This window comes from Nanorana parkeri, unplaced genomic scaffold (assembly GCF_000935625.1).
Source record: "Nanorana parkeri isolate BGI_ZX_2015 unplaced genomic scaffold, ASM93562v1 scaffold425, whole genome shotgun sequence".
Taxonomy (NCBI): Eukaryota; Metazoa; Chordata; class Amphibia; order Anura; family Dicroglossidae; genus Nanorana; species Nanorana parkeri.
In genome coordinates, this window is record NW_017306693.1 from 244,097 (window position 1) to 253,599 (window position 9,503).

General features: G+C 47.6%; 1 protein-coding gene across 1 annotated transcript in view; it reads right to left on the reverse strand.

Annotated features, from left to right (window-relative positions):
* The window catches only part of KLF11 (Kruppel like factor 11), a 16,364-nt gene that overhangs the window by 5,971 nt on the left and 890 nt on the right, over window positions 1-9,503 (reverse strand). The window contains exon 2 of the mRNA XM_018559991.1: window positions 3,568-3,828. Coding sequence (XP_018415493.1) covers window positions 3,568-3,828 — 261 coding nt within the window. The remainder of the gene's footprint in view (window positions 1-3,567; window positions 3,829-9,503) is intronic.

Consider the following 9,503-nt stretch of genomic DNA (forward strand, 5'->3'; position numbering starts at 1 on the left):
ATAAATGTTAACATAATAAACCCTGTCTGTACTGTGCTGGCAGATCTTATTATCGGTACTAAACTAGATATGAGCTCTGTCTGTCCTAACAAAGGACAGACAGAGAAGTAAAAGAGAACTACGGAGAAACCTTTTTATCCCGTAGTTCTCTTAAGGGTCACAAGAGGACATATACTAACGTCCTCCTGTGACCCAAAGCTCAGTATATCGCAATACACTGAGAGCGCCGCAGCCAGGACGGAGTCAGACAATGCTGTTGAGATCCACCCAGCTGGCTGATTGACAGCGGGCTCTGCCTATCTAGAAGCAGAGCCAGCTGTGCCCACCCCCTCTTCCCGAACGTTAGAGCCGACCTGTGACAACTTCTTTGTCACAGGTCGGCTCTATCTATTAGGATGAGTGGAAATTGCTCACCTGATAGTTCTCTTTTAAAGATCTAGAAGCTTTGTAAGTTAATGAGAGAAAGCTCAGTCTGTCCCTAGTCTTTCTATGGGGACAGGCAGAGTTTCCCATCAGTTGGGAATTGTGTAGTTGACCTTTGCAAGCTTCTCTCTCAAACACATGTAAAAGATAAGAAATATTGTTTTATTATTATAGTGTGTGATCAGGAAACATACAGAGGGGTTTTCTCAAACCGGACTGCAAAAGTGGAATTACGCCTCCTTTAGCCCCAGGCACTAACATCACCTCAGCATGCAGCTCTCCATCCCGATATAAAATCATCTCACATTCATTAGGTAAATCATTTTTCTTTTGCTTACAATTATTGTTTTCCACTTCCTGGTTCTCTTGGGCATAGCAATGTAACCCGTGCCCAAGCATTGCATCCTGGGAAGATTACATCAGCAGAGCATTGCTGGGAAATCTCATGAGATCTCAGGGAAAGGCATTTTCCTCCCCTGAGATAATGTGCATGGTCACATGTGCCAGAGTTCCAGGAAGTAAAGGGAGATGGATTCATCTGCCCTTAGTAAAAAATGGCCACTGTGAGAAGATTGGGGAGGAAAAGAAAAATAAGGTATGGGAAGAATACAAAGCCGGCAATTATCCAGAAGTATCTGTGTGTAGATTGTCATCACTAAACATTTCTAAAGGTGTCTTTGTTGTCATGTCAATAATATGGGTAAAGTTCCTCTTTAAGTCCATTGCTCCTGAACAGGCTGTTATGCTGATCTAAAGAACACAGAGCTCACATACTCCTAGCTCCCATCCCAGCTGACACCCAGGACTCTCGGGCCTTCTTCCATAAGGGAGGTAGCCATAGAGAAGGGAAAGCAGCTAAAGAAACAATCATGTTCCAGCTCTAATGACAAGCATGCTGAAGTCCCACATCTCTGTCCTGTGCTTCATCCCTGATTAATTACCTACCAATGTAAGAGCGGATTGCAGCATATTAGGAGGAATTACAGAAACAGAAGGCAGCAAGCACGGGCTGTACAGCCAGCCAGTTACATCATCTCAGCAAACTGGCTTCTGCTCGTTGGCAAAAGAACAACAGGAATCAAACAAATAATCAGTCTGATTATGTAGCAGCAGCGAACAGACAGACAGACAGAGACAGACAGACAGACAGACAGACAGAGAGAGAGAAAGCACATTGCAGTGCCTGTAATATTTTACTCTGTAACCTAAGCCTGAGGCTGGATTCACTATTTAATGCTTAACTAAACCCCAAAAATATTTTTCAACATACTAATCCTTACATGTGGTGGCTGCATTTGTTTGTTTTTTTCAGGCTATTTCTTTCTTTTTTTTTATTCTGCCAGTAACACACTTCCTGTCCTAGGGTGACAACCCTCACTCACTGCACTATATCTTTGTAGCAAAGTTGTCACCCTGGGCTGCTATCCTAATCTCCACTACAACACCCCCCCATCTCTATTACATAGGGAGACATTGCTTTGCAGTTCACAGAGAAAGCTGATAATATTGTTGGAGATGTCAGTTCAGTCAGCAGGTTAGTGGATTTCTATTGGGATCAAAGGGTATTTTCTGCACGGAGAGAATACACTTAGGCTGAGGACATCACATTTAAGGACTAGTAAGCTGCAATATAATAGAGCCTCCAGGATTTATTTATTTTAGGCGCACACTCCATTGACACCGACGACCTGGCTTCTGGGTTTCATCCTATTCAGATATCATTTAAAATCAAAACTATTCTGTGTGGTGATCACTGTCCACTTCCATCTGAGAGTGGGTGCTGACACCGAGTATTTGTGCGAGTACTTGTACTCGCCCAAATGCTCCAATACCTTCTCCGATACCAGAACTTCCAGTCAGAGTAATCACCAGAAGTTCCGTCCATCTTTGCCGCCCAGCTTCCTAATTGGCTGGAAGCCGGCTCAAAGCTGATTGCCTGGGAAACCGGCTTCCCAGCCAATCACAATCGGGCCAGTCAAACAACATGGAGCCGGCTTCCCGGGAAATCAAGGCAGTCATGTCATTACTCTCCGTCCAGTTCCATGCCCGCGGAAGCACAGATATCGGTATCGGCGAGTACCAAAAGCAAAATATCGGTACTAGCGAAAAAACGGTATTGGTGCATCCCTACCTACAGCCATTGGTAACAACATGGTCACCCCATGCTCCTACTGACCTGTACGCTCCACAGACTCTGATAGCACTCAGGACAAGTTGCTCAATAATGAAGGGTATCCTGGGTCATCTGATGGGGTCTTCTATGAACTGCTAGGCTACACCTATATTTGTTTGCAGGTTTATGGCAATGTAAAAACTTTTAGGGCCACGTGTGCCGTGAAAGGCTCAAATTGCAGGAGATTTGGGAATCCATGGTGAGGCCCAAATCTGGCAACTATATGGCTACTGGCACAGATGATGAACACCTGTATCATCCAGCTAAAGTAGACAGCATTGCATATGACGGCTGTAGAGCTACACGATATGGGTGATGGCCAGGTCTGGCAACAATGAGGTCACTGGCACAGGTGAGGAACACCCGTGTCATCCAGCAAATGAAGACAGCATTGGATATGACCGCCGTAAAGCGGTCTACATTTGCTGGATGATTTGGGTGATGGCCAAAACTAGCAACTATGCGGCTACTGGCACTGGTGATGAACACCCGTACCATCCAGCAAAATATAGACAGCATTGAATAGGACCGCCGTGTAGGCACACCATAAAACGGTCTACATTTGCTTGCTTGTACGGGTGTTCATCACCTGTGCCAGTAGCCCCATATTTGCCATATTTGGCCATCACCATGGATGACCAAATCACCTGCAGTTAGAGCCTTTCACAGTAGGCGTGGCCCTAACAGTTTTTACATTGCCATAAACCTACAAAAACATATAGATGTAGCCTGGGAATTCATAGACATAGATACAGCCATCGTGTCCATTTGAAATCCAACAGGGTAACTGGCCATGAACGTCTGGGATGTCCCATACATAGACCAATCCCTGGCTAAGCAGGTCTAGGTTGACACCTCTATAGGTGAAGACATAAACACATGAAGACTATGGCGTTGAGTGTCCTATAGGCCTAGCTGTGTTTCATTACTACATTCTTGATCACTGGTGGTAATTACACGTTCTTTCTTACCAGGGTGGATAGAGAGTGGAAATCTTTAGATAAGAGTGGCGAGGACTCATACTGCATTAGGCAATCGGAGGAATCTGAAGCCGGAGTCAGTGGCCTCATCTTCAGCACGTCTCCTTTGTGACACCGCTGACCCCAGGAACTCATACACACTAGAGCTTCCACGGCCTCAAAGTCATTCTGTTCCAATGTGCTGCAGGAGGAACGCTCGCTGTCATGTCTCTTCCTTTCCAGGATCGACTCGCAGATGTCCATGAAGTCAACCTATGGAGACAATGTAAAAGGGTAACATGATCAATAAAGACACCATATTCTATGAAATCCACCCTATGAATTCAAGATATGGCGGACCCACTACTCCCAGCTCCAAGTTAGCACCCATAGCAAAGCAGCTGGTGAATCTGAGCCTACACTCTTCCCCAAATAACATTAGCCTGTCCTCCAGCCAGGGAATAATCCGGGCTCAATCTGACTTTCTGCAGCTTCTAATGCGCCTTGCGAGAAGCTCACAGCGTGCAGCGAGATCAGAGGAAGCCATTTCTGTCCAGGAGAGGAGACGGAACAACCGTGCAAGACTGAAGGGAAGGACGGAGGTCGGCTTGAAGCTTACAGCCTCTTGAAGGTATCGGAAGGTATCAGTTGGATCACACAGACGCAACACTTGTATTGTCGCCCTGGTGACACCGCAGATATCTGTCATTCTCAGTCTATAGAAACATCCCACAGACAGCTGCAATCATCACTAGACAAACCCAGAGGCAACGAGCACAGACAGCACTGACCCGTCATCTGGAAGGATTTACCCGGTACAGTGCTAGTCTGTAAGCACAGCAACCATTCCCCCGGGGACATGTACCGCTTTGTACCAGATCCTCCCTGCAGGGCTCAGCTGTCAGTTTGACATTTGTCAGTAGTTCTGTTACAGAGCCTCCCTTCCCCTAGCTGGACGGAGTGGGGAAGGGTTAGAACCCATCAGGCTTTCACTTTTGTCTGTGCCCTTTCCAGCTGTCTGTATCCCATTTGTGGAGAGCCCCCCCATTCTGTTAGCGGAGTCTCTTTTATGGAGATTTCCCTTTACTTCCTGCTGTCCGTGTCCCCATTTTGAAGAATTCCCTTTACTTCCTGCTGTCCATTCCTCCATTCTGAAGATTTCCCTTTACTTCCTGCTGTCCTTGCCTCTATTCTGAAGAATTCACTTTACTTCCTGCTGTCCGTGTCCCCATTCTGAAGATTTCCCTTTACTTCCTGCTGTCCGTGCCCCCATTCTGAAGATTTCCCTTTACTTCCTGCTGTCCGTGCCCCCATTCTGAAGATTTTCCTTTACTTCCTGCTGTCCGTGTCCCCATTCTGAAGAATTCCCTTTACTTCCTGCTGTCCATTCCTCCATTCTGAAGAATTCCCTTTACTTCCTGCTGTCCGTGCCCCCATTCTGAAGATTTCCCTTTACTTCCTGCTGTCCGTGCCCCCAATCTGAAGATTGCCCTTTACTTCCTCCTGTCCGTGCCCCTATACTGAAGATTGCCCTTCTCTTTCTGCTGTCCGTGCCCCCATTCTGAAGATTTCCCTTTACTTCCTGCTGTCCATGCCTCCATTCTGAAGATTTCCCTTTACTTCCTGCTGTCCATTCCTCCATTCTGAAGATTTCCCTTTACTTCCTGCTGTCCGTGCCCCCATTCTGAAGATTTCCCTTTACTTCCTGCTGTCCGTGCCCCCATTCTGAAGATTTCCCTTTACTTCCTGCTGTCCTTGCCCCCATTCTGAAGAATTCCCTTTACCTCCTGCTGTCCATGCCTCCATTGTGAAGAATTCCCTTTACTTCCTGCTGTCCGTGTCCCCATTCTGCAGATCTCCCTTTACTTCCTGCTGTCCGTGCCCCCATTCTGAAGATTTCCCTTTACTTCCTGCTGTCCGTGCCCCCAATCTGAAGATTGCCCTTTACTTCCTCCTGTCCGTGCCCCTATACTGAAGATTGCCCTTTACTTCCTCCTGTCCGTGCCCCTATACTGAAGATTGCCCTTCTCTTTCTGCTGTCCGTGTCACTGTTCTGAGGATTTCCCACCACTTCCTACTGTGTCCGCATTCTGAAGATTTCCCTTTACTTCCTGCTGTCCGTGTTCCCATTTGGAAGAGTTAAAGATTTATTCCTACCCATTCTGTGAACGCACACTCACGGAACGCATCAAAAGCGTGCAACACGCCTGCGGTGCCATTACTTGCTAATGGCACCCCAAACGGGGCCGTGAAAATGCATTCTTACCTGTGCATTAAACGCGCACAAACATCTGGTGAAAAACATGCAGCGTCTGCAGCAGAATCTGCTACATGAGCTACTTTCCTGTGTTTGTACCATGTGCGGCACCCATTGAAAGCAATGGGCGACACATGGGGGGGGAGAGAAATGCACACAAACACAACAACACAAATGTGACCAGGAACAGATAAATATAACGGATGTGTGGAAATACACTAGAAATGTATCCGTTATTATTTCCAAACCTCACTGACATAACATCACCCCCACGTGGATGCTATAAAGCAGAGGCAGGCAACCTGGTGAAACTACAAGTCCCATGAGGCATTGCAAGACTCTGCCAGCCACAGGCATGACTCCCAGAGACAGATGCATGACAGGATTTGTAGTGTCACCACAGCTGGAGGGCCAAAGTTACTATAAAGCAAACATCCACCAACTGCGAAGTCCCTGAAATAGGCAAACGTAAAGGCATTAAGCTGCCCGTACATTTCCTCTGCACGTTCATACCGCAAATCTTGTCAGAACGTTCGATATTGTACAAGTCTGTGATGGCATTTTCATTTGATTTTAACATTCGACTTTGTAAATAAATGGACTTTCCCGGAACGAGAACCAAATTGACTGTTAGCATCTCATTTGTTGGAGAAAAAATTTCCATCCCGCTCCTCTGACTTTTGTCACTGTGGTCGAAATCGATCGTGTATGTCCGGCTTTAATCACTACATCACCGTGTTAGGGCCCCTCCAGGAGCCACTTCTTAACATCTGCCACATCAACGTCTGAGTGCGTGGGGGAGGGGAGAGCCGTGCAAAACAACTCCTATCAGGCCCTGCATTGTTCCCAGACCCATCGGACTCCATCCCCCCATTCAGTCCTGGTGCGCCCTTCTGGGCTTTTTGTAAAAAATTAAAAGTTAGACGCCGCGCGAACTATTTCCAGAGAGGAAAAGGGAAAAAAAAAATCCCTCCTCTAGTGTGCCGGTCTCCATGTCCTCAGATAACCTGAACCAACATGGTGATTAGAAATGCTACAATGCTACAGAGCTGTCATCAGGGACTAAAATGGATCCCGCGTCTGCCGCGGCTTATCACAAACCATAATTGACCGGCCGTTGAACACGGTGCCGCTCGTCCCCGTATAATAGGCGCACGCCAGACACAATCATCATCATTGTGCATCCAAATGGCAACCACAGCCTGGGCAACTGCAGTAGTTACACCAGGGGTGGGCAACTCCAGCTGTTGTGGAACTACAAGTCCCATAATCCCTCTGGCTCTGCAAGTCATGCCTGTGGCAATGCCTCATGGGACTTGTGGTTCCACAACAGCTGGATGGCCAGAGTTGCCCATCCCTGGAGTAACTACTGCAGTTGCATCAGTCTTATCCCATGGCAACAACAGCCTGGGCAACTGCAGTAGTTATACCAGGGGTGGGCAACTCTGGCCATCCAGCTGTTGTGGAACCACAAGTCCCATGAGGCATTGCAAGACTGACAGCCACAGGCATGACTCCCAGCAGCAGAGGGATTATGAGACTTGTAGCTGGAGGGCTGGAGTTGCACACCCCTGGTGTAATTACTGCAGTTGCCCAGGCTGTGGTTGCCATGGGATACAACTGATGCGCAATGATGATTGTGATGGCCGGCCAAACTTTGGCCCGCCAGCTGTTTTGCAAATACAAATCCCAGCATGCCCTCTGGCAGGCAACCCTGTGGCTGTCAGTCTTGCAATGCCTCATGGGATTTGTAGTTTCACTGCCGCTAAGTCTATGGGGCTCATGTACTTGTTTGTGCGACAAGTGACAACACTCAGTTGTGAACCGTTGGAAATAATGGGGTTCCATGTGGAGTGTTGTCAAGCTTTGGGAAACACGCAATGAAACGCTAAGTCCTGGTTCGTACCCTGGTGATCTGTGAACACGCGTCACGGTTACATGCATTTTTGCTGCTGTTGCCAAGCGTCACCTAGTTCATATCAATAGTCCGCCTACGCGTGGCAAAGTAGCTCATGCAGCAAATTCTCCTGCAAGCGTACCGTGTTCTTTAACCACGCGAAAAAAAATGTACGGCTTCCCAGCGGCATTGGGGTGCCATTAACAAGAGACAGCCCTGCAAGAGCATTGCACATTTGTAATGTGTTTTGCGTCAATGTGCGCATTGCCGCAACGTGAAGGTGTCAACGGGGCCTAAGGTGTGAATGGGGATCTAGAGATTGTAAGCTCTGAGGACGGGGCTGATGTGAATGAAAAGTATGCACGTTGATGGCGCTCTATAAATACATTCTAAAGAAGTTCCACCATCAACACATAACAAAGACAGTTACTGATGGGCTTTCACTATTGGGCAATGAAAAGGTTAACAGGCGATCTACGTGACGGAGAATGTGCAGGGAATGTGCGTCTCTGTACAATGAGGAACTATCACTCATCAATAAACTGCTGAGCTAATTTCCTGTGTTGTCTCCTCCAAGGAATCCGCAGGATGGAGAATTCAGAGCAGGGATCACCATCAGGTCACATGACAGTCTGAATACAGGACATGCCCCAACCTGCCCCCAGCTTACAGCTGTCTGTGACCTAAAGTGGACCTGTCACCCCGATACAACGCGGCGAGCCGTTATGAGGGCTGCAAAAATATCCGGCCAATCAAAAGCTAAGTGCTAGTAATGGCGCTAATTCCGAGCAGGCTGAATAACACTAAAGTATTATTAATCCTCAATGTATCATCGCTTCTGTGCTTCTGCTGCCCGTACTGCTCATGGTTCCCCCTGGGCATGGCACCAGAGCACATGCGTCTCCCAAGCCCGGCACCAGAGCACGTGTGGCCCCCCAAATTCCATAATAGACCCTTAGATAGGAGATCAAGTATGGATTTAAGGAGGATCCTACACAACAAAGCATGGGGTTCTCCTTCATAACAGGAGTTTCCCCTGTCACACTAGGAGTCCCTCTTCACATCAGAGTTCCCTCCTCACTTTAGAAGAGCCCCTCTTTTCCATCAGAAGCCCCCTCCCTTTATCAGGGTTCCCCTTTCACACCAGAAAACTCCCCTTTTTAACAGGGCTCCCCCCTTCACATTAGAATTCCGCCCCTTTCACATCAGAAGCCCCCACCTTTTATCAGAGCTGCCCCCTTTCACATCTGAAGCCCCTCTCCCTTTCATCAGGGTTCCCCTTTCATATCAGAACCCCCCCCCTTTATCAGGGTCCCCCTTTTCACATCAGAAGCCCCCCCTTTCACATCAGAAGCCCCTCCCACATCAGAAGCCCCCCCCCCTTTATCAGGGTCCCCCTTTTCACATCAGAAGCCCCCCCTTCCTCAACACGGAAAGACATGACACAAAAAGCTGATCTACAAATTGTGCACAAAATTCAGCAAGATCCCCCCAACTGATGTGTAAATTGTAACAATTAGCGATGAACATAACAACCAATCACATTCCTCCTTTATTCTAATGTACTGTACAGGAGATAGAACACTGAGAACCCGGTTGGCAAGGGCAACAAGAACTTCATGGCTCTGATCCTTTAGGTTTGCTCCTCAGATCCCATCAGCAACATGTTGTTATATATGAAACGGTTACAATGTAATTATTACGCTGACATTGTATCCCTCTCATAGACCATAAAGAGCTGGCAAAGACACAGAGCCTTTGTCTGAGGAGCTTACAATCCAGGACTCCCCCCCT